Consider the following 26015-nt stretch of genomic DNA (forward strand, 5'->3'; position numbering starts at 1 on the left):
TAAATACAAGCTAAATAAATGACAGTCCAATGTCCTTTACAGTCAAAAACATAATACATGAAGGCAATTTAAAATTGAAATACACTGAAAGATAGATTTCCTATATTTTGATTTAGAAACCTGAATTATGCATGGAAACCTCATGAATTTAGGCTACTTGTACAACATTCTATACATGAAGCTTCAAATGTACACAATAACTCATAGTAACCATATCATATATAACATATGCATATGTTTATGTATTCAAAAAAGATACTGAGACAAGAGCATCTAAACCTTCCTCCTGGCCCTGTGGTTTGGCCCTAAGTAGGTGATTAATATTAATGAGGGGATGTTGACTAAATCTACTTCAATAAAGACCCACTGACTACTAACTATAATTATTCTTATGCAAATAATGGGCCAAAGTTCTTAGACAGACCTTTGTGCCTCTAGGTCAGTTTAACACTGCATATCCTTAAATGTCAACACAAAGATTAATGTATTTCTACTAATAATAGAGTCCAGGTCATAACAAGACCTTATTAAATAGCTTAAAATTAAATTCCTCAAAGAACTAACAGGAGTTTGCATCAACCTAACTTCACAATAAAAAACTAATTCTAAACAATGTGAATACAATCTTATGAGATAATTTTTTATAGAGAGTTATCACAAAGCTAAATCTTTAAAAATATGTCATTAAACCATCACTATATATTTCTAAATACACCTTTAATTTCTGAGTAAATAAATTTATGTTTGCTGATGATAAACAAATAATCACTAAACTATTACTTTTTCCCTCTGGAAATAGTAAGATATTTTAGCTACAGAACTATAGATAATGTGGCTTTGTAAATAAGAATTTTAAACCAGTTCAAGCAAAAGTTTGTCCCACGAAAATAATCCTGAGAGGGGGAAGAAAACATTGTACGTTGGTTTTACTGTTTAAAATGATCAAATCTTGGAAACAACCTAAGCGCTAAAATATAAGGACATACTTAAATACATTACGGTATCTGCATTACATGTAACACTACACAATCATTAAATAATTAGGAAGCCTAGAAGGTGACATGAAATGAGTAAAATGTTAAAAACAGTTTGCCAGATTACTTGTACTCTAAAAAATTATGTGGACTTGTGGATAAGGAATGAAAGGGAATAAAAAGGATAATTTGTTATAGTGGGGGGATTTTAGATTTTAATTTTAGCCTCCCTTTTTCTGTTTTTTTGTCATTACTGGCATTTTTGTTATTGCAATTATAAGAAATGGGAAAAGAGAAGAAAAGTAGCTATTACCTAGATAAAAGACAAATATATAAATCAACTCAACAAAATGGGCAATTTGGGACATAACAAAATGGGGTTTCAAAAATGCTGAATGTAAGTGACATTTTATTTAACTTGAAAAAAGTCAAATGACATGCTAACTTTTATTCCAAAGGAATAAACAGCCTCTATCTAACAAAACAGCATTTGAAATGAGGTTTTATTAAGACATACTTCACTTGTTTTAAAGGTTTCTTTGGAATCTTCTTCAGATTGCTGTTTCTTTTTGGAGTTCTCTTCAACATTCCTAAGGGTGAAAGAGTCAAATATAAAGCATGAATCAAATGTGAAAATTTTCAGGAAGGTTGAAAACAATAAAAGCTTTCCTTTACTACAAGTTTTATTTATCTTATTTTATTATTATTTTTTGAGGTGGAGTCTTGCTCTTGTTGCCCAGGCTGGAGTGCAATCGCGCAATCTTGGTTCACTGCAATCTCCACTCCTGAGTTCAAGTAATTCTCCTGCCTCAGCCTTCCAAGTAGCTGGGATTACAGGCATGCGCCACAATGCCTGGCTAATTTTGTATTTTTAGTACAGACAGGGTTTCACCATGTTGGTCAGGCTGGTCTCAAACTCCTGACCTCATGTGATCCACCCGCCCCTGCCTCCCAAAGTGCTGAGATTAAAGGCGTGAGCCACAGCGCCTGGCCGTTTACTATAATTTATACACTTAATCGATAAATGGAGACTTGTTACATTTCAATTTAAATCCTATCAATTATTGGTCAACAAAGGAGAGCACAATCCCAAATATGGCATGAACTGTTTTTGGTGCTAAGGGAAAGTACAGCCGAAACAAAAATTCCTAATTTGTTGCTTAAAGATGAATATTTTATCAGCTATAATTACACTTCAAAATTACTATCTTTTGAGTAAAGAGGGAAGTCTTATTTATTCAGATCAATAAGGATAAGATGTAATAACAGTAAGAAATTTGAGAGCTTACTACTCTTACCAAGTTCTGCAAATTATCAAATCAGTTATCTTGAAGTCTGTGATAAAGTTACATAAACGCAACTTGATGGAATAAACAAATTGCAGCCCATGGCTCACATGACTTCATAGCTACCCTCAAGAGTCTCTTTAGCTTTCTAATTCTTAAAAAGTTAACCAAGATAATGCAGTGTTAACAAGGAATCTGGCTCAGATTCTGGGTTGGGGGAGAATCATGGAATACTGGTAAAACTAAAAGCGTGGAAAGACTGGAAATAATAATTGTAAACAAGTGGTTACTGAACGCCAACAAGAGGAATACTTCCAGATAATTTCCAGAGGATCCATAAACTCTGAAACTCTAGGGATAATTGTTAGCTTATGCACGTACATTTTTCAGGGGAGAGGGTCTAAAGCGCTCATCAAATTTACAAAAAGATCTGGGACACGCGAAAAGATTAAGATACACTACTTAGAAATGTTATAGATATTAACATTTTGATACTAAATACGAAATCCTAAGGTCCTTCATAAATATGCAGCAACATACACATCCTAAGTACAACTCTTTAGTGTCACTTCAATGCCTCTCTTCTGAAAGCACCCGGGGGAGTGTTACAAGGGAAACATGCCCAGACAAAATATGTACCTTGAATCTTTTTTTCTCTTTTTGCTCAAGGCTACCTTTTTTTCTAAAACTTTCCGTTCTTTAAGGACTTCTTTAATTCTGGGGGCTTTAGGTTCCAAACTCTTTGTTGATGAGTCCTCTAGGTCCACACTACTCCTGCCTAGAAAAGAAGCAATCAATAAAATGTATTTCAGAAAAGTTTTAGAAACAGTGTAATATTAATTTTCATTAAGATTTTCTAATCATTGTTAAAGCCAAAATGGCTTTAATATTTTTAAGCTGTGCTAGAACAGACATAATATTTTGGATGAAGAAGTCTTATCTTTCCTATTTCAAATGATCACATAAGTGTGTGTATGTGTGAATTCACATATTACATAGGATTAGTGACCAGAGGGAATACAATTTTGTTGAATGCAATCTTACAGGTAAATGTTTGACATTTTAGTTAACATAAGCATAGATTAATTTCATTAATCATCAGCAAGGGTTGATAACTCATTGTTAACAATCTACTTTCCAGTGATAATCAAATCATTACAGAAAAATAAACTGCTAACAAACGAGTTGCATAAGCTGGTATCTGATAAAATGTTTAATTAAGATTTAGCAATATAATAAAAAAGAAAAATGAATAAACACATGAGATTAAAACGTAAGGAAACCTTCCACATTTGAGAATAGTTCCTTTTATTTTATATCCATGTCTCATAAGTAACATAAGAGTACCTGGAAAATAATGAAATATATAAGATAGTTTAAAATATTAAAAGTTAACATGTATACCTTGACTCTTGGTTTTTGAAGACTTTGTCTTTTCTGCTTTCTGTTTTCGTTTTTCTTCAAGTTTCTCTCTATTAATTCGCCTTCTTAAAAGCCTCTCTTCTTTTTCTTTGGCCTAAAACCACAAAATATCCTAACAGATTATTAGGCAAAGGCAGAAACACACTGAAAAACTGTATTTTTTAAAAGTTTTAGTTTACCCTTCAGATGTTCAAATTAATGGGCTCTGAAAAAATGCACATACACTACATATATATACACACATTTATCTGTATGTGTATACATACATATGTATGTGTATGTTTCAATCTGGAAGTTACCAGAATAAAATAAACAATTATGAAAATTTGCCATTACTCTTTCAGAATGCCATTAGTTTAAAGAATGGGCAAGGTATTATTTTGGGAAAAAAGTGATTAAATAAGCTGGTTGTTTCAATTAAAAAGACAGCTGTGAAAATATCTATGAACATTAAGTATATATAGGTAGCTGTTTATAACTTTCCAACTATTCTTATAGAAAACAGTTGAAATAAAAATTCAAGTGATAGGCTAGTTCTACAACATATATGACTTGATGGTTATATGCTTGGGACCCAAGGGACTTGGGACTTGCAGCTATTGTCTTTTACAGCAGAAAGAATTCACAATCATTGTGCTACTCTTACTACTCTTTTCTGGCCCGGAGTGCCAAAAATCCTAAGCAGGTGCATAACTTCTAACCAAGTAACCTTTACAAGAGATAAACCTGAAGTGAAAGCTAATCACCACTAGCATTTTGGGGCAGTTTCTTCAAATCATTTTCCTATGTAACAATATTTCCTGATTCTGAACTTTTCATATTTTACAACTTTTCATACTTTAATGTTTCTAAAATGGTAAGCTATCTTAAAACTAACATACATATGTAATAATAAGTTAGTAATTTTCTTTAAAAAGCGGTTATTAATTCAGTGGTACATTTTATAATTAGAAATATTTTCGAATCCAAGAAATAGGTGAACAGCATTTCCATCTCAATAGTATGTTAATAGCTGCATATCATATCCTTGCAGGACTGGATCTACACTTGGTTTAAACATTTCCATACTGTAAAGCATTTAGGTTGTTGCCAGTTTCACTACTATAGGTTGAGCAACCATCATCTGAAAATCTGAACTCTTTAGCACTGACATGCTGTCACAAGTGGAAAATTCCACACCTGACTTCATGTGACAGGTGGCAATCAAACTGTAGTCAAAACTTTGTTTCATGCACCAAATTATCAAAAACATTGTATAGAATAATCGGCAGGCTATGTGCATAGGTATATAAGACACACAAATGAATTTTATGTTTAGACTTGGGTTCCATCCCTAAGATTTCTCACTATGTATATGCAAATATTCCAAATTGTGAAAAATTCCAAAATTTGCAACACCTCTGGTCCACCCATTTCGGATAAGGGATATTCACTTGTATTAGTAATGATGACACAAACATCTCTGTCACATGTTTACATCTCCTCTACCTAGTTAAATAGCAAGGTTCCTACAGGCAAATCCTGTATGTCTCTGCTTCACATGCACACCAGTACCTTGCAGATAGACTATTTAAGTTTGTTAACCTGATGTAGTAGGTTAAAATAACAGAACAAAGTGGACTTACAATGGACTGTCGTCGTTGTTCTACAGTAAGCTCATCATCAGAATCACTATAGTACTTTGAGTAAAGGTAAGGTTTGTGGACATACGCATGCCGTACACTTTTTGTTTTTCCTTCACTAGAATCAGTAGTTTGAGTTTTTGTTTTATTCTGTTTGTTCTTCTCTTCATCTGTAAGAAAGTTAATAGCAAGAGGAGTATGTCTGTGAATTAGCATAAAATCAACATTATGCTGTACAAGCAGCAAAGGCAAGATCAATTGGAGGTCCAAAAGGGGAAATATTAGGATGTGAAAATTTCAGAAATTGACTTTTAAAGGCTATAATTCTTATTTTATTTCTTATCAGCTTCTCACACATAAATAAGACAAAGAAAAGTTAGACATTATAATTATTTATGCTGTTAAAAGGAAAATTTCAGACAAATTAAATTTAACAGAGTTTTTTGGAGCAAAGAATGATTCATGAATCAGGCATCAGAACGAGGAGAGGTTCTGAGAGCTCTGCTTCGGCAACACAAGCAGTGGGCTTTTACAGGCTGAACACAAAAGCAGACGAAATACATGACTGGATTGGCTACAGCTAGGTGTGTGCCTTATCTGAATATGATCTGGTGGAAAGTCCCTAGTTAGAAGTTAACTGGAGGTTTCTGATGAGCTAAGTTTAAACTCTGTTTTACTATTTAGACTGAGCTTCAGTTTGCCTTTGTAGGAAACCAAGGCATTGGAGCTATCTCAGCCTAACAGCCTCCATCTGTGCCTCAGTGTTCTCCGGACAAACAATTCTTATTTTCACTGGACTTGATATTTATGCTTTACCATTGTTAAGTTCAACAAATCCACTGGAAGCTGTACTTTAAAGTAAACTTGAGATTTTAATGACCACCTCTGAATTTCTCATTTAGGGAAGAGGCAAGAATCAATAACTGGATTGAATCAATAACTGGATCAATAACTGGAAGGTAATCTGTTTTGCTTTGACACAGCAAGAAGAAAAAAAGTAAACAAGGTTTTCATTTCCTACCATATACTCTTAAAATAGCCATCTTCTTACTTTTAAATTCCATACATATAAAATCTAGTCTTACCAGGAAAAAACTTAAGAAGACCCAAAAGGCATCAAGAATTAATTTTAGTTAGGGTAGAGAAAGTGGAGTGTTCACAGGATAAGGAGCATTCTTCCTATACAGGTAACACAGAGCTGACCTCATGAGGACAGATATGACAATTAGAAAGTGCTGCTGCTGCTTTTTTTAGTTTGTGAAATTGAAGAAAAAAAAAAAGGGAGGGACTGAGACATTCATCTATGGTGTTACAAGCTTATACGTTTTCTCCTCTATGATTTTCTCTCTAGGTAGTCTATCTGAAAGCTAGCAACAAATTTTAAGATGCTCTCTATAGGCAATTGCAAATAAAACTCAGTATTTTATTATTCCTAAACTAATAGTCCTAAACAGAATTTAATCATGTGGTAAGAGCAGCGTAAGATATTGGTAAGAAGCACAGACTCAGGTTTGAAATCTGCACTGGTGCTCACTAGCTACATGACTGGACAAGACATGGTCTCTCTGACTTTGTCTCCTTGCCTATACCTACTTCCTGGGGTTGTTCTGAGGACTACAGGAGTTATTACACGAACGTCCTTAGCACAGCGCCTGGAAGATAGGAAGTGCTCAGGAGGGGTTTTCTGAAAACAAACTGTATTATAAAGAATTCAGCCTTGCCCAGAGAGGTCTGGCCTTTACCATTAGCTTCTGGGAGGTAATCTCTAAGCCTCTGGAATGCTATGCCTGACTGGAGTGTTTCAGAGTGCGAAGGCTCTTGAGTCAAGCTAAACAGTCTAACAATGTGATTTAGGGTTGGAGTGGTGGGTCATGGAGTATGAGTTTGACCTCTAGAGGGGTTAGAGACTGAGATCAGCCATGTGGGCAGCCAACTTTGACTATATGCTAGAGCCTTGGTAAGAACTTTGGATCCCAAGGCTCTGGTGAACTTCCCTGGTTGGCAATATTCTGCATATGTCGTCAGACATCAATGCAGAGGAAGTAATCCAAGGGGAACAATTGGAAGTTTGAAACTTTCCTGGACTCTACCCTGTGTGCCTCTTCCCTTGGCAGATTTTAATCTGAGTACCTTAACTGTAAACAACCACAGCTGTGAGTATACCACCTTTCAGTAAGTTCTATGAGCCCTTTTAGCAAATTATCAAATCTAAAGGTGGTCTTGGGGAACCCTGAACTTGCAACTGGTGCCATTAATTGAGGGCAGTGTTGTGGACTATGCTGCCCCAAATGTGAAACACACAAATAAAAGCATCTTCATATATTTATCTCCTCTACATTTTAAATTAATAATCATACTAGGGGATAGAGTTAAAGAATGAAGAACCAAAGGTTGTTGAGATTTAGTAACTTACCAAGCTTGCCCAGACAGACACCTTTGGAGCTGGGTCTCAGAAACAAATCTTTCAACTACAAAATCCCATGCTCTTGCTATTATACCACACTGTTTTCAGGATATAGCCATCAGAATATACAAATAATGCTTGACAGGATGCTTCAGAGGCATTATTATGTAAAATGCTTTACCATCTGACGTAATCTCTCCTTCTTCCATGCTATCAGACGTTACAACTTCCTCTTCAGTATCTTCTTCAAAAGATGAAAGGTCACTGGTATGAACAGAGCTAACTGTGATGTCTGTAAGTCCATCCACATCAGAATCTATCAAAGATAAATCTTCAAGAGGAAAATAAAACAGAAAAAAAATCATTTCGTTACAAGAACATATTCAGAGCTCAATTACTAAATTACATTTAAAATTTTCTGCTTTAAATACGTGTCAAACTATTAAACAAGGCAGAGTGGTTTACAGAAAATACAAAGGCAAAGTAGACTTCTGTAAAATAACTGAACTATTAATTTANCAGTAGTTTGAGTTTTTGTTTTATTCTGTTTGTTCTTCTCTTCATCTGTAAGAAAGTTAATAGCAAGAGGAGTATGTCTGTGAATTAGCATAAAATCAACATTATGCTGTACAAGCAGCAAAGGCAAGATCAATTGGAGGTCCAAAAGGGGAAATATTAGGATGTGAAAATTTCAGAAATTGACTTTTAAAGGCTATAATTCTTATTTTTATTTCTTATCAGCTTCTCACACATAAATAAGACAAAGAAAAGTTAGACATTATAATTATTTATGCTGTTAAAAGGAAAATTTCAGACAAATTAAATTTAACAGAGTTTTTTGGAGCAAAGAATGATTCATGAATCAGGCATCAGAACGAGGAGAGGTTCTGAGAGCTCTGCTTCGGCAACACAAGCAGTGGGCTTTTACAGGCTGAACACAAAAGCAGACGAAATACATGACTGGATTGGCTACAGCTAGGTGTGTGCCTTATCTGAATATGATCTGGTGGAAAGTCCCTAGTTAGAAGTTAACTGGAGGTTTCTGATGAGCTAAGTTTAAACTCTGTTTTACTATTTAGACTGAGCTTCAGTTTGCCTTTGTAGGAAACCAAGGCATTGGAGCTATCTCAGCCTAACAGCCTCCATCTGTGCCTCAGTGTTCTCCGGACAAACAATTCTTATTTTTCACTGGACTTGATATTTATGCTTTACCATTGTTAAGTTCAACAAATCCACTGGAAGCTGTACTTTAAAGTAAACTTGAGATTTTAATGACCACCTCTGAATTTCTCATTTAGGGAAGAGGCAAGAATCAATAACTGGATTGAATCAATAACTGGATCAATAACTGGAAGGTAATCTGTTTTGCTTTGACACAGCAAGAAGAAAAAAAGTAAACAAGGTTTTCATTTCCTACCATATACTCTTAAAATAGCCATCTTCTTACTTTTTAAATTCCATACATATAAAATCTAGTCTTACCAGGAAAAAACTTAAGAAGACCCAAAAAGGCATCAAGAATTAATTTTAGTTAGGGTAGAGAAAGTGGAGTGTTCACAGGATAAGGAGCATTCTTCCTATACAGGTAACACAGAGCTGACCTCATGAGGACAGATATGACAATTAGAAAGTGCTGCTGCTGCTTTTTTTAGTTTGTGAAATTGAAGAAAAAAAAAAAGGGAGGGACTGAGACATTCATCTATGGTGTTACAAGCTTATACGTTTTCTCCTCTATGATTTTCTCTCTAGGTAGTCTATCTGAAAGCTAGCAACAAATTTTAAGATGCTCTCTATAGGCAATTGCAAATAAAACTCAGTATTTTTATTATTCCTAAACTAATAGTCCTAAACAGAATTTAATCATGTGGTAAGAGCAGCGTAAGATATTGGTAAGAAGCACAGACTCAGGTTTGAAATCTGCACTGGTGCTCACTAGCTACATGACTGGACAAGACATGGTCTCTCTGACTTTGTCTCCTTGCCTATACCTACTTCCTGGGGTTGTTCTGAGGACTACAGGAGTTATTACACGAACGTCCTTAGCACAGCGCCTGGAAGATAGGAAGTGCTCAGGAGGGGTTTTCTGAAAAACAAACTGTATTATAAAGAATTCAGCCTTGCCCAGAGAGGTCTGGCCTTTACCATTAGCTTCTGGGAGGTAATCTCTAAGCCTCTGGAATGCTATGCCTGACTGGAGTGTTTCAGAGTGCGAAGGCTCTTGAGTCAAGCTAAACAGTCTAACAATGTGATTTAGGGTTGGAGTGGTGGGTCATGGAGTATGAGTTTGACCTCTAGAGGGGTTAGAGACTGAGATCAGCCATGTGGGCAGCCAACTTTGACTATATGCTAGAGCCTTGGTAAGAACTTTGGATCCCAAGGCTCTGGTGAACTTCCCTGGTTGGCAATATTCTGCATATGTCGTCAGACATCAATGCAGAGGAAGTAATCCAAGGGGGAACAATTGGAAGTTTGAAACTTTCCTGGACTCTACCCTGTGTGCCTCTTCCCTTGGCAGATTTTAATCTGAGTACCTTAACTGTAAACAACCACAGCTGTGAGTATACCACCTTTCAGTAAGTTCTATGAGCCCTTTTAGCAAATTATCAAATCTAAAGGTGGTCTTGGGGAACCCTGAACTTGCAACTGGTGCCATTAATTGAGGGCAGTGTTGTGGACTATGCTGCCCCCAAATGTGAAACACACAAATAAAAAGCATCTTCATATATTTATCTCCTCTACATTTTAAATTAATAATCATACTAGGGGATAGAGTTAAAGAATGAAGAACCAAAGGTTGTTGAGATTTAGTAACTTACCAAGCTTGCCCAGACAGACACCTTTGGAGCTGGGTCTCAGAAACAAATCTTTCAACTACAAAATCCCATGCTCTTGCTATTATACCACACTGTTTTTCAGGATATAGCCATCAGAATATACAAATAATGCTTGACAGGATGCTTCAGAGGCATTATTATGTAAAATGCTTTACCATCTGACGTAATCTCTCCTTCTTCCATGCTATCAGACGTTACAACTTCCTCTTCAGTATCTTCTTCAAAAGATGAAAGGTCACTGGTATGAACAGAGCTAACTGTGATGTCTGTAAGTCCATCCACATCAGAATCTATCAAAGATAAATCTTCAAGAGGAAAATAAAACAGAAAAAAAATCATTTCGTTACAAGAACATATTCAGAGCTCAATTACTAAATTACATTTAAAATTTTCTGCTTTAAATACGTGTCAAACTATTAAACAAGGCAGAGTGGTTTACAGAAAATACAAAGGCAAAGTAGACTTCTGTAAAAATAACTGAACTATTAATTTACAATGTATGATATAATAAAAAAATGAATTTTAAGTAACTGAAGTATTTACTACCTAATAAAGATTAGGATATCCAACTATGAATTAAGTTGCTTAAAATAATGTATGTGAATAAATTATAAGACAAATTATAAATTCATAATTTCTCTATTAATTTACTCTGTGAACAGATATATTAGTATACAAAAATACAAATATTTGTTTTTTTCCTTAGGCAAAGGGGATTTAAGTTTCCAAAAGTATTAAATAAACTTATGAAAATACGAAGGCAAATTTGATACTTCCCTGATCCCAAAATACTGTTCTTTAAACTTTGTAGATGTTTGCAAGTTTTTATATACCTTCTTTTGTCCCTTCAACAGTTTTAGCTTTATTACTGTTCTTGTCTGAAGGAAGTTTTAAACTCTCTACTTCTTTTTCTTTTGCTTGTTTTTCATCTTTAACTTTCTGTGTATCTTCACTCTTTTTTGAGTGGTCAAATTTCTTTTCAGTCTTTTCCTTCTTTTCTTTCTTTCTTTCTCCTTTCTCATTGCTGTCTGGCTTCTTTTCACCTTTGTCTGTTGATTTATTTTTTTGCTCACTGCTTTCCTGTTGAACATCCTTATTTAGCAGAATTAAATTATTATGCTCTTTTGTGTAATTTTTAATTTCTTCAACTGGACAAGGAAGGTCGCTAAATTCTTCAGACTTTGGGGCTGTTTCTAGTCCTTCACCTCCACAGTCAGCTGTAGATTTTTCTTTATCAGCCATGTCCTCTGAAGTTCTTTCTTTGTCAGTACCAGTATCAGTGGTTGGCTGAGATGGAAGTTTTTTTGATGCTCTCTCATTGGTCTTGGCATTTGATGTTTCTGTTGAAGCCCTAGCAGCACTGGCTTCTTGGTTAAGAGAAGTTATGGTTTCCAATATCGACATGGCATCATTGGCTACATTAGCACTGGGCCCAGGAGCAGGAACACCTTAAAGAAAAAGAGAAGTTTTAGAATACATTTAATCAGAAGGAAGATACCTCTGCTAAATCAATACCACACATCACTGTCATCTTTATACGATGCATATGCTGCGCAGACCATCTGTATATTCTTTCAGACTTTCAGGTACCAGTACTAGTATATACCATATTCTGAATTATCTATCTCTCTAATATATTATCTTAGGAAGGGCACCATGCAAATCTGAGGAACTGTCTAATGCCTAGAAAAAGACTATATTCTCTAATTATTTTAGTTATTCCTTCTATTATCATACTCACACACCCCATTAATAATATGCTTATTATTTTTATTAATCTAAAAAAGGAAATGTTATGACAATTGAGGAACTTAGGAGATATTTAAAGTAAGTACAATTTCACTGGAATAGCCAAATTAAAAAATGTGTTAAAGAGCCAAGTCTCCCTAACTTGATATTCAGTTCAAGAAGAAAAACAACGGAACTGACCAAGAGTAAAAGCAAAGCACCTTGTGTAATAAGGGAAGAGTCTGGTTTCTCATCATCAGGAGCTGTGTTGCCACTTGCTTCCTCTTTGTGATTCAGCGTGGCCAAAAACTCATGCACAGCTTTCTCCACCTGAGGTCTGAATGTGTGGTTGATCTTTGGATCCACAACCTGAGAAATAATTCGGTCAATACCAGACTCCAACATTCCTGATCTGAAACACAAGATAATTTATGGAAATGTGAAAAAATAATATATTATTCGCATTAATTACTTTAAAATAACACTCTATCTATCTATTTGTCTATCTATCTATCATCTATCTATCCATCCATCCATCCATCCATCCATCCAACTTAAATTGTCCCAATCCATTTTCTTGGATATAGACAGACAATGGAAACTAAGTTTCATGCTATAGTAGCTTTAGATATACCATACTATAAAAGTCTGTAAACTTTTCTACTACTGTTTCACTAGTGCAAATACTGAAACAGATAAAACAAAACACCCTTAGAACTAGACACAGTACACTACCTAGGGTCCAGTATAGAAGTGATGCTTATCTCACCCCTACTCTGCTCATGGCATATAGGAATAAGGTCATTAAAAAGCTGAGTTCTGGGGATAAAACAAACCTATGATCTCTGTAACTTTTTTTTTAACAGAAAAAAAATGTAAGCTTTTATAAGCATTAGAGTCCCCAGAAAATAACAAACAACACACACACAAAATATAATTTCATCAAATTACAAAATAAAAGAAGGAAAACTTTAGAGAAAAAAATTTGGAGAAACAAGACTTCTGGCTTTCTATTATCTTCCTGCTATAAAAACTGGATGATTCATTCATTCAACAATTATGTTATAAGTGTCTTCTATATAACAGGTACTATGCTGGCCACTGACAGCTACAAACTGACCTGGTCCTTGTTCTGGATGGGGATGTACACACAATTAAGACATGAGATGATAGGCACTAGTACACATCATGTACTATAGGAAAAGAGAGGAATAAGAAATTATTTGCTTATTAGAGGAATAAGAAATTATTAGATATATCTAAGATAATTTAGGAGTGCTTCATAAAGGAGAAGACATTTGAGCCAAGTCTTGATTTCTACAGAAGAGAAGGGGAAGAAAGGTACATGGAGTTAAAGAAATATCATATACAAAAGACAAAAGAGAGATGAGGACAACTATCTATGAAATGTGCTTCTGCACAAAGGCATCTGAGTAAAATAAGAGAACATGAATTTATTTTAAGAAACACACTTAAATCTTGTTTCTTCCTAAAAAAGAAGTGGACAAGTCAAGGTACCCGGGATAGGACTGGAAGATCAAAGTGCCAGTCATTTCTAGCTTTTAGCCTCAATTTCTCTCTATGGAATGGATGAGGAGCCATCTTTCCTTACACTTTACAAATGCTATTTTTGAGTGTAGTTCCATCTGGAGTGCAGGATGGATTAGTTTTTCATTTCTGGAGGCACCTTATCGCCTTGTGAAACTATAATTCTACTTATGTGGGCATAGAGAAAAATGAGCCAATTCGGCACAAAGTAGGTTACCTGCTTTTTAAAGTTCTAAGATTAAAAAAAAAACGGAAATCTTGCAAACATTGTTACATCTTAGAGGTGTATTTAAAATGTAGTAGGTAGAAAAGAAATAAGAAAAAGCAATCTTAAAAAAGGTTTTAGAGTATAAGTAAAAAGGTACAAAAAGGGCCGGGCACGGTGGCTCACGCCTGTAATCCCAGCACACTGGGAGGCCGAGGCGGGCAGATCACAAGTTGAGGAGATCCAGACCATTCTGGCCAACATGGGGAAACCCCATTTCTACTAAAAATACAAAAATTAGCTGGCTGTGCCTGCAATTCCAGCTACTTGGGAGGCTGAGGCAGGAGAATTGCTAGAACCCAGAAGGCAGAGATTGCAGTGAGTCGAGATGGCGCCACTGCACTCCACCCTGGCAACAGAGCGAGACTCTGTCTCAAAAAGAAAAAGAAGAAGAAAAAAAAGTACAAAAAAAAAATTAAAACGATCCACTCCCAAATTTTTGCTTCAGTCTCTTTCTCTGTCTGCCTATGTTCTAGCCTCTTGTCCTGCAAACAAACAAAACACTTCTACTTTAGTCCTTTCTCACACAGAGGTCAGCTCTGGTATCTTATAGCAAAATGGAGTCCAGTACTAATGATCATACTGCACTTAGCGGCCATAACTGCCTCACCCAAGTGGGGAGAAGCTACAGCCATCGGTCAAGGGCAAAGCCAAAATGCCAACAGCTGGCGTTTTTCTGGTTAAAGTTACTTCCTTGTCTTCTTTTCAAATTATGTTTATCTAAGATCATTATTCAGTTATCTAGGATTTTCAGATTCTGTTGTACAAATAAAAGCTTAAGTAGAATAAAATTTTCCCTCCTACTGAGTCAGCAGATCAGCTATTAAGTTGAACCATCTGAAATTGCTGATATTAGACCATTTTTGTCTTACAAAAATGGCAAGTGCAGATAGCTCAACCTAATGGAGTCAAGTGAGTATGTATGTCTCAAAGCATACGTACGAAAAACTGTTTGAAATTATATTTATTCACAGGGGCTAGTCCAACCCTATACCTTCCGATTGAACACAACTAAATAATCTCTTTAAGGAAGCTTTAAAATGTTATTATCAGTATCATAAAATGTTACTAATGGATATTAAATGAAAATAGTTCATTAAAAAAAAATAAATACAGCTAGAAGAAAATTTACAAATGTCCCAGGAAAAGCAATGCCTAAATTATCCAAGAGAAGGCAGCTGTCTTCCCTCTTTCAAAATGGCTCCAGAAAAAGAGATTCCTCATTACTCATAGGCAAATTGCTCCAGCATTTAATCACTGACACAGCCACAAGAACTCCTTACCTCGCACCAAACATGATTTTGTGATCACAATGTCTTACTGGTACAGCAGTAATTTTAAGTGCTTAATGTCAGGCCTCGGAGCCCAAGCCAAGCCATTGTATCCCCTGTGACTTGCACACCCAGATGGCCTGAAGTAACTGAAGAATCACAAAAGAAGTGCAAATGCCCTGCCCCGCCTTAACTGATGACATTCCACCACAAAAGAAGTGAAAATGGCTGGTCCTTGCCTTAAGTGATGACATTACCTTGTGAAAGTCCTTTTCCTGGCTCAAAAAGCTCCCCCACTGAGCACCTTGTAACCTCCACTCCTGCCTGCCAGAGAACAACCCCCCTTTGACTGTAATTTTCCTTTACCTACCCAAATCCTATTAAACGGCCCCACCCTTATCAGCTAACTATCTTTTCGGACTTATTGCCCACACAAAGCCTGTTTGGTGGTCTCGTCACACGGATGCGCATGTCACTTAATTTTCACATGTGTAAGACTTAGCTCACTTAAATAAAAGAACAGAATGACTGTTCCCTTACCTTATAGATTTTGTACGCTATAAAAGTAAATGCAATTCTAAGAAGTTTGCCTTTAATCTGAGTGTCAATATAGGAAGAAAAAGAATGCCAGACTCCCAAAAAATATGCTTTTAAAGCAATGCGATCATTTGTGAACAGGGAGGTGGCTATGCAAATCGTTGAATGAAAGTAATCAGTAGAGCTCTGTATAAATGTCTGTGAAGGGGTGCTCTACCCTACCTCCACTCCCTTATCCCCCAGTTCTAAGTTATTTTGGTCATTGTTCTCTTTGAAGGCCTTTGTGGAAACGACAGGCAGCAGGCCTGTCACCCAACAGATCTCTTTTGTTTCTACTTTTTCTAGAAACAGCTTTGACCTTTTCCTACCAGGTATTATTATGCAGCCTTCTAATGGCATCTTTTGATCTCACCTAGACTCTTTTACAGGTTCCTCTGACGTCCTTTAAAATGTAGACAAAAAAGCTATTGTGAATTTCCCTCTTCTCTTATGCACAAGGAGACACTGTCTGAGCCCCCAGGCTCCTGGTTTCTAGTATTACCTGTGGCTAAATAGGTTTGTCTTTTAGTCAGGGTGTGAATTTTGATTTGTGGGACTTCCTGTTGGTTGAAACTATCAGACTAGATAGGCTTTCCAGAGGTTCCTGTGGGACACAAGGAAATTAACAGGTGGCAGGTATAAAACAGATTGGTTTAACTGTTTAAAAGCTACACTTCATTCTCAAAGATGTACTTGAACATAAACACTTGTCAAGTCAGGGAGACTGGATGCTCTCTAAATAACTCAGTCACCCTTTTTTTAAGGGGTATAGCAGGGGTAGAAGGCTTTCTTGTCTTTGCACATATTTACATTCAAGAACAAGTAGTGGCCAGGCGAGGTGGCCTATGCCTGTAATCCCAGCACTTTTAGAAGCCAAGGAGAGAAGATCCCTTGAGCCTGAGTTGGAGACCAGTCTGGGCAACATAATGAGACACTGTCTCTACAAAAAAACACAATGAGAAGCTGGGCATGGTGGCAGGTGCTCAGGATGATGACGTTAGGAGGTCTGCTTGAGCCCAGGAGATTGAGGCAGAAATAAGCTATCATCATGCCACCACATTCCAGCCTGGGGAACAGAATGAGACCCTTTTTTGTTTTGTTTCATTTAAAAAAAAAAAAAAGCAGAAGACTGTAAATCTAGTTTTCTAAGGATGCTCCAAATATTCGAGTTCTTCTAATTCTCATTACCTTATGTTCACTCAAAATGGCTCTGACAGGTCCAACACTTTGAGGGGAGGTGGGGAGCTATATCATCCATAAGTAGCAGTTAAAAGTCATAGTCAAATGCAAAAGACGGGGGCACTGTATTAAAAGAAGACATGGCCTCAAATCAAGAGAAAATATTTTAATTTCAGTAATCTTTAATGTCTTTATTTGTAAAATAAGAATAATAAAGCCTGCTTGCTCTCTTAGGGTCAAGAAAATAGTTGTGAAGGCAACTGTGTATATCATCTATTAATATTATATCTAGATTTTTTAGAAAGTCATATTGTTATTTCCTTCCTTCAAATATTTCCAAAGGTCTACAGGAACAATCAGACTGTTAAAATGTATAAGAAAATGTGAAGTGATTAGACCCAAATCCAAAATTATGCTAAATCACAGGAAACAGCTACACCAAATCAAGTAAAATTGTCAACATCATTAGGTGAACAAACTTGTATGTAATTTCTCCGCTTTCAGGCAAAGTAGGTTAGGACATTTTAAAACCTGCCCAGAACTCTTATTTCTGACACTTACTTGAGGACTTGTTGTCTAATGTTGTTTCTTAGCTGGTTCTTATTGAGATGGGGACTCCATGTGTGAGTTGCCAAGTGATTTGCAACAAAGTTGTCAACACGCTGTCTCAGATTCTGATAGGCAGGCTAGAGAGAAAAAAAGGAAGGTTGAGTCTTCAATGTTATACAGTATCAATATTCACCTCTCAGAAAATTATTTTTACCATGGGACAACAAAGTTTCACAGTTTCTGACAATTCTGCTTCAAGATAACTTACACTCATTCAAATACTACTGCTTTTGTGTAAGACAAGGTGTTTGGAGAGATGAGGAATATAAAGAAGAAAGATACACCTCTTATTTATAGACAGAGGACTGGAAAATAAGAGACAAACAAGTGTTATTATTAGATGATTTGGAGTAAAAAAGGGAGAAGATCTGAGGAAGCATGCCTTCATTGAAAATGTGCCATTTGAGCTGGAAAAATCAATTGCACAAGGTAGCTGGGAATGGGAATGGCTGGCTTTGCTCATACAGTCAATGTAAACAAAGAGCAAGTGGATGAGAAAACTGGAGGCCAGGAGCATTTAGTGAGCCCCCAGATCGGTGGTCCAGCTTGGCTACAGAAGAGAATATAAAAAGCAGAGAATACAAAAAGCAGAGAAATGAGGTTAAGACAGAGAGGTTGGGGCCAGGTGCTAAAAGGCTTTGGGTACTTGTACAAGAAGTTTGGAATTACGGGGTAGAGAATGGGAGCCCACTGCACATATGGGCAGAGTGATAAAACAGCTAAGCTTTTTGATGGTTAATCATCCTACAGCGCAAGAGTAAACAGACACAAAATACTTTTAGGAAAGCATGCAATAACTACAGTGAGGAAGGTCTGTACTGGGGTGGCAGAAACCAGCTAATGGCATAGACCCAAGAGAAATTACTGAGGGGCAACTACTTGAACTAGGCATTAAATCTGAGGTAAGACAATGGTTCTCTACCAAGAAGGATTTCAGTCCCACCCCCCAAGGGACACTTGGCAATGTCTGGAGACATTTTAGGTTGTTACAACTGATGAGAGTGCTATTGCCATCTAGTGGGTCAAGGGTAAGGATGCTACTGAATATCCTACAATGCACAGGACAATCCCCTGACAGCAAAATAACTATCCAGTCCCAAATGTCGACAGCGCTGAGTCCGAGAAGAACCCTTGATGTGCTCCCTGAGGCGAGCATGGAGGGGAACACATATCATCTCTACTTGAAGGGGCATTGCCTGGAAGGAATATGTGACCATGCACTCAGGACTGCATTCCATTTCTAGAGGCTGTCCTCCACCACTGATGTTCTTTCTACCTTTCTTCTATACAGCTTTCAATGGGGATGAGTTTGAGTGTCCCTGACTGATACTAAGCAAGTACTTAGTATTTGCCTCCTTTTAGCTTCAAAGTTTATACTCCAGTGATAAATTCTCATCTCTGCACTTACCATCCTGCAACTACCATTCCCTCTGGTTGTCCATCTGACAAATTTCTCACCTTCAGAGCTCACCCTAATCTGTGAAATCATCTTGACACTTATGGGCTCTTCATCCACACTCCTACTGTTTTCTATACATTTTACCATTTGAGCAATTCTTGTACTACATTGTATTTTCAGGAGCAAGGCATATTTATTCTCCATTGAAGTGTAAGCCTCCTCCTCTACCTCTCTTACTCTTTGTTTTCATATAGCGTATCACACTGCTTGGCAAATGAGCAATTAAAATATAGTCCGTTAGCTGAATGGGTAGCCATCTCTAACACAGAATGATAAAGATTTTATCCCTCTGATGCCCTTTCATCAGTTCCAATTTTCGGGCCTTTGCTGATACTTATTTCCTATCCTGCAAGGTAGTTTCATGATCATTTCCCACCTGCCTGTCCATTTATCCAAAATCAATATGAACTAAAATTAATTTTTTTTTTTTTGGCAGAGTCTTGCTCAGTTGCCCATGCTGTAGTGTAGTGGTGTGATCTCGGCTCACTGGAACCTCCACCTTCCGGGTTCAAGTGATTCTAGTGCCTCAGGCTCCCGATTAGCTGGGACTACAGGCATGTGCCACCACACTTGGCTAATTTTTGTATTTTTAGTAGAGACAAGGTCTTGCTATATTGGCCATGTTGGTCTCGAACTCCTAACCTGAAGTGATCCATCTGCCTCGGCCTCCCAAAGTGCTGGGATTACAGACGCCAGCCACCATACCCAGCCCTAAAACTAATTCTTAGCCAATTCTTTCTCCCCAATGATTCTAAAGCCTAATTCCTCTTTCCAGTATTCTCAAATCTAACACATATTCATTAGGCTCTAACATCACAATGCATTTGGCATTCTAGTCTAGTCTTCCTGTAACAAGTTCAAATTTGAACTACTCAACAGGTAATTTTCCTTGTTTTCAAGTTCTCCTTTCAGTAAAAAGTTGAGTGACTAGAGAAATATTAAGTATTTATTGAGAAGTATTCTCCTAGGAACATGTATGTACCCACATGTACATATATACATATATATATACACATACACACACACACACACACACATATTACACATATTTATACCCTTTCTTCCTTTTCCAGTGCTATGGTGAAAAGCCTTAGAGTTATCCTTGAGTCCTCCCTTTGTCTTCTACTTCACTTGCAAACCATTAGCAAATTCTCTCAACATTAGCATGAAAATACTCCCAGAATCTGACCACTTCCCACTAACTATACTGACCCCATTCTGTTCCAAGGCATTCTCATCTCCTGTCTGAATTATAATAACTGCCCTCATGCTTCTATCCTTACCTACAACAAAGTAAGTCTTCTAAAAATAGGGTAACCATGTAATTCACTGACCCATTCAAATCACAACTTAGCATGAAAGGGGAAGCCATTACACATGGCCAACCCATCTGAAATGGAAGTCAGATCATGTCCTTCTTTTGCTCAAAACCTGCTAATGGCTTCTGAGCTCGAGTAAAAGCCAAACTCTTCTGATGGCTCCCAAGACCTGCCGGATCTGTGAAGGCATACCTACCTCACCTTTCGTCACTTTCCCCTTAGCGGGTCTCAGGGCTTCTATACTTGCTATGCTCTCTTCTTGGAATGCTCAAGCCCCAGACAGCTGCATTGCTCCTTCAATTCCTTCAAAGATGGCTTAGGTATCACCACATTGAAACCTGCCCTGAACAGCTTACTCGAAATAAAACAGTAAGCCCATCCATCCTCATCTTGCTTTTTTCCATAGGATCTATCATACATTATTTGTTGTCTATTTTTTTTCCACTAGGATGTAAGCTCCATAACAGTGGGATGTTTGGTTCACTGCTGTATCCCTGGCACCTAAAAAAATGACTGGTACATAAGAGTTGCTGAATCAATGTTTGTTGGGTGAATAAATTGACCAGGGGCTATTTATAACTAAGGAAGTGTCCAAAAAAAATCAGACTTTGTTACTTGACAAGAGAGGTGCCATATTTACCTGGTTGGTGAACTCCCTGAAGGGCCTCTTGATCATCCCTCCTCACACTCTCCAGATGCTAATCAGTGCAAAGGAGACAGAATGGCTTTGTGACCACTAAGCTTGCTCCAGAGATCTGGAAACTGGTAGTCTATAACGGAGTTGTCTTCGCAGTTGTTGGAGCTTAGGGCTGCCCATGGTACCATTTCTTTGGGTGGGAAGGGTTGATTTGGTCTGCTACAGTCAGATCTCTCTCCTGGTTAAGGACTATCAATGACCCTGGACAGTTAGGAGGTGGGTTCTATGGTCTTCTGGTGTAGCAGCAGACTTTGGTACTTCTCATCCTGGTTTAAACACTAAACTGGATGACAGTTTTGCTCTTAGATAGCACCTGGCAGGTAACAAATGTCTTGATTCTTAAACATGTATGTGACTGACATAATCCACTATAACTCTATATGCTACAAGTTAAGACTTTTTGACAGAAAGCAGGTCAGTCTTTGAGGTTCAAGTGGCAGATGAAACTCAAGGATTCCATTAAAGTGATGGTTCTTTGCATGAATAGGGAATCTTCTACTTTGGCCCACTCATCACATTGGTATGAATGCTATGCTCTGATGAAAAAAACTTTGGCTTTTTGGGAAGCAGGGGGGAAATAACTTTTTTTTTTCAAATAAGAAAATGAAGTATAAAATGGCATTCAACGAGAACAAATCCTTTAAATCAAATTAAAATCTACTAATTGCTAACTAAGGGAGTGGAAGAGAAGGAGAGAGTCATGGAGGGAAGGAAGCACCATAACATAACCTGTAACATAACCAGGAGCAGGTACAGATGTTGGTGGCAAGCAGGGAGGGAGGGAGGGAGGGAGGGAGAGAGAGAGAGAGAGAGAGAGAGAGAGAGAGAGAGAGATATTTTGTGGGAAAGTTTAAGCTAGCGTCTGAGTGACAACTTCAGCCATAACCGAGTGTTCTTTTTTGTCTGGGAGGGTGTCATTTCAGTTCTAATTTCTCAAAGCAACATAAATATTAGACATTTTCATAATTATTAAATAGTATTTGTAATTGTATTGAAAAATTATTGTTGCTTTTTTAAAAACTGTTTTTTTTAGACCAAGTCTTGCTCTGTCTCCCAGGCTGGAGTGCAGTGGCACAATCTTGGCTCAGTGCAACCTCTGTCTCCCGGTTTCAAGCAATTCTCCTGCCTCAGCCTCCCGAGTAGCTGGGATTATAGGTGCCTGCCACCACACATGGCTAATTTTTTTTTTGTATTTTTAGTAGACACGGGGTTTCACCATTTTGGTCAGGCTGGCCTTGAACTCCTGACCTCAAATGATCCATCTGCCTCGGCCTCCCAAAGTGCTGTGATTACAAGCCTGAGCCACAGCTTTTTAAAGTTCCTAAGTCTGTGGCTGAATATGTCTTATTAATAGAAGAAGCAGGGTTGATCATCAATTCTATTCCTATTTCTAATTGTTATAGTCATGTGCCCTGAGAAAACTTGTTCATATAAACAAGTATTGTGCCTAGGAATGGAAGAGTTTTGTTGTAACAATATCATTCATTTCTTGACCTCAAAAAAGAGGCTAAGAACATTAAAATAGGTTCTTATTCCATGGTTCCTGAGCTCCCTGAAAATGTATACATTATTAGATTGATTCTCATGAAATTGTCTATAGTTGACCATTTTGAAGCAGAAAAACAGCATTTTTCTTTGAGATGGAGTCTCGCTGTCACCCAGGCTGGAGTGCAGTGGCCGGATCTCAGCTCACTGCAAGCTCCGCCTCCCGGGTTCACGCCTTTCTCCTGCCTCAGCCTCCCGAGTAGCTGGGACCACAGGCGCCTGCCACCTCACTTGGCTAGTTTTTTGTATTTTTTAGTAGAGACGGGGTTTCATCGGGTTAGCCAGGATGGTCTAGGTCTCCTGACCTCGTGATCCGCCCGTCTCAGCCTCCCAAAGTGCTGGGATTACAGGCTTGAGCCACCGCGCCCGGCCTGAAAAACAGCATTTTAATGTGTTACTTGTACATTTTTCTTGAGAGAAGGTCCTAACTTTCATCAGATGATCAGAGCTACTGTGCTTCTCTCCTTTCCTCCAAAAACGGTTTTAATCCTTTACTTTGAAGGATCTGGGAGGGATATTACAGACACATACAAATAACATTTTGTGGGAATAGGATAATAAAAAAGTTGAGCCTTAGACATTGCAGCAGTACATTACAATTTTTAGTTTGTATACATAATGATAACACACAGATTCATGGGTTTCTGAGAACAGCAAAGTAAATATTTTACTTGTTGAATACCTTTACTTGTGGAACTACCTTCATTTGGTAACATTTACCTGGCCATGTCTAACCTTTTCCCATTAAATAACAAAAATAATAAAGGCAATAGCATTATTTCTAAAAGGTAGCAGTGCACATTCCTGAAGACAAAAGTAAAAAAACCATACTTCCTAAATAGATGAACACTCCCAAGTGAATTGAATTCTCTGTGGTGCAAAACTTCCAATATCCTGAAAAACCACATTTTACATAGTGGGCCCAGTATGAGTCCTTATAAAGAAAGATATACCAGGATATTCAAGAGAGTTTCCCCAGAAGAGAGAGTGGAACTGTGTGTAGTTCACCTGAAAGATTTAGAAGAATCTGCGGATGTTGTAAACGTGCATTTCTCAAAGAAACAAGGCTCCTCAGAACAACTAAACATACTATGAGAAAACCCTCGGCCGGCGCGGTGGCTCACGCCTATTGGGCGAATCAGGAGGTCAGGAGATGGAGACCATCCTGGCCAACATGGTGAAACCTCGTTTCTACTGAAAATACAAAAATTAGTGGGGCGTGGTGGCGTGCGTTTGTAATCCCAGCTACGTGGGAGGCTGAGACAGGAGAGTTTCTTGAACCCGGGAGGCGGAGGTTACAGTGAGCCGAGATCGCGGCACTGCATTCCAGTCTGGCGACAGAGCGAGACTTCGTCTCAAAAAAAAAAAAAAAAAAAAAAAAAAAAAGAAAAGAAGAGAAAAGAAAAGAAAAGAAAAAAAAAGGAAACCCTCATTTCATCAAAACTCCTATCCAATGGACCCAACCAGATTTAACAAGCAGACAAAAGCAACCCCCACAAACCAGTAAATTTTCCAACATGCTTTCTGTTTCCAGAATTCTAGACTCTACTGTGGTTTTCCCACCACCTCACTGACTGCTCTTTCCTGGTGTCTTTGGCTAATTCTTTGCCAATCCAGCTAAGTTTACTTGTTCCTGCTAATGTCCCTTTCACTCTGACATTTGGTACAAAATCCCTTTCCCTTTCCAGCCTCTCGTTTTGGACAGGGAACCTCGTTGCTGACCTTTCCCTTCTCTACATTACTCTCCTGAATCTGCTCTTTCCTGTCCTTTCTCCACTTCAGTATCTGCTGTCACCTCTCCTGCATCTTTTCTCCACTGCATGACTCGGTTCTCTCTACCCCACCTTCCTGTCCCTTCTTACCTTAGAATGGTGACATGGCCTAAGTTACCTAAATCAGGTAGTCACTGCTAGAAACCATACTAAAGTCCTTTCTCAGGTTTGCCTCCTTATCTTTGCGCTCCCACCCCCACGATGTCCAGCAAAGCACATTGCACATAACTTGATTCAATTACCATTTTGCGATTTCTCCAAAGGATAAAGGTTCATGGCCCTTACCGCCCAGAAACCTTCAAGAAAAAAGGCAAACATAACTTCGATACAAAGTAAAATCATCATATACGAGAATGAATACAAAACTAGCCACTGTTAGCGCTACTATTTTCAAACCAGTTCCTGTAAGAACAATGCCTTCTTAGTCTTGCTCACCAGACCGGCGTAATCACTGCGCCGAAACCATGACTGGCACGTAGTAGGTACTTAAACACTAGTCGGTAAAAGGAACCAATGGACATGCTAACGAATGAACACGCTGTGTTTTACACAGTGTGTGGCACCCAGCTGCAGCTCCAAGAGGAAGCCACTGCAAAAGAAGCGCGCCCTGGGGTCCTCCCCTTCCCTCGCAGACCCCCAAACCCGGCGCGCTCCGAACCTTGGTGTCCACGTCGGCCAGGCAGTCTCTGCGGAACTGGTCGAAGAGCCCCTGGCTCTTGAGGTGGTTCACGATCATGGCCACGAGCTGCGGGTCCCCGGCGCCCGCACCCGCGCCGCCCGCCCGCCCGCGGCCGGCCAGCCCCGGGGCCCGGCGGCGGCGCGGTGCTGCGGCTGCGGCGGGGGAGGTGGCGGCGCTGGAGGAGGCGCTGCGGCTGTGGTTTTGCCATGGCGGCCTGTGCCGGGGAGGGCAAGGGCCCTGACCGGCGGGCGCACCTGGGAGGCGGCGGCTGCACTGGTCCCGCTGCCTGAGGGAAGCCAACGGGATGTTGTTACGGAACCAGAGGATCCAGAGCAACCCCGGAAGTAAAAGGGAACGGGGGGAAAGGAGGAAAAGACGGTGACAACATTGACGAAAGTCCGGCGACGGAGGCCGCGAGGAACCAGTTTCGGCCGTCGCCGGGCGCGAGCGCCCTCGCGAGGCCGAGGTGCACCGGAAGTGGCGGCGACTGTGGCGACCGAGACGAGAAGGCTGTGCTGGCCGCGAGTTGTGGGGTTTGGGTCACCGGCTGGGGTCTGGAGTCCCCGGAGGTTAGGGCTTCGACCCGCGCGACACCTGGGGCCTTAGGTCTGAGCGGGAGCAGTGAGGTTCTGGCCCCGCTTCATCCGCGACGGCATTTTAGGCCTGCCTCTCTTGCTCCTGTTTCCCGGAGCAGTGCATAGAGAGATCATAGACATGTATAATTCGAACCCTACGTGAATCTGCTCATTCTAAACTCGCCCAACCCTCGTCGTTCTTAGCCTGTGAACCTGCACTATTCTTGTCCCAGCAGGTAGCTCCACGATCC

General features: G+C 38.8%; 1 protein-coding gene and 1 long non-coding RNA gene across 2 annotated transcripts in view; one reads left to right on the forward strand and one right to left on the reverse strand.

Moving 5' to 3' along the window:
• The window catches only part of BOD1L1 (biorientation of chromosomes in cell division 1 like 1), a 62309-nt gene extending 36782 nt beyond the window's left edge, over nt 1–25527 (reverse strand). Inside the window, 9 exon segments of the mRNA XM_017892782.1 lie at nt 1492–1564; nt 2900–3038; nt 3665–3776; nt 5308–5474; nt 10698–10847; nt 11376–11990; nt 12492–12682; nt 17671–17795; nt 25169–25527. Coding sequence (XP_017748271.1) covers nt 1492–1564; nt 2900–3038; nt 3665–3776; nt 5308–5474; nt 10698–10847; nt 11376–11990; nt 12492–12682; nt 17671–17795; nt 25169–25246 — 1650 coding nt within the window. The 5' untranslated portion in view covers nt 25247–25527.
• The window catches only part of LOC108542686 (uncharacterized), a 97613-nt gene that overhangs the window by 56705 nt on the left and 14893 nt on the right, over nt 1–26015 (forward strand). The window lies entirely within an intron of this gene.

This window comes from Rhinopithecus bieti, unplaced genomic scaffold (assembly GCF_001698545.2).
Source record: "Rhinopithecus bieti isolate Rb0 unplaced genomic scaffold, ASM169854v2 scaffold_21626, whole genome shotgun sequence".
Taxonomy (NCBI): Eukaryota; Metazoa; Chordata; class Mammalia; order Primates; family Cercopithecidae; genus Rhinopithecus; species Rhinopithecus bieti.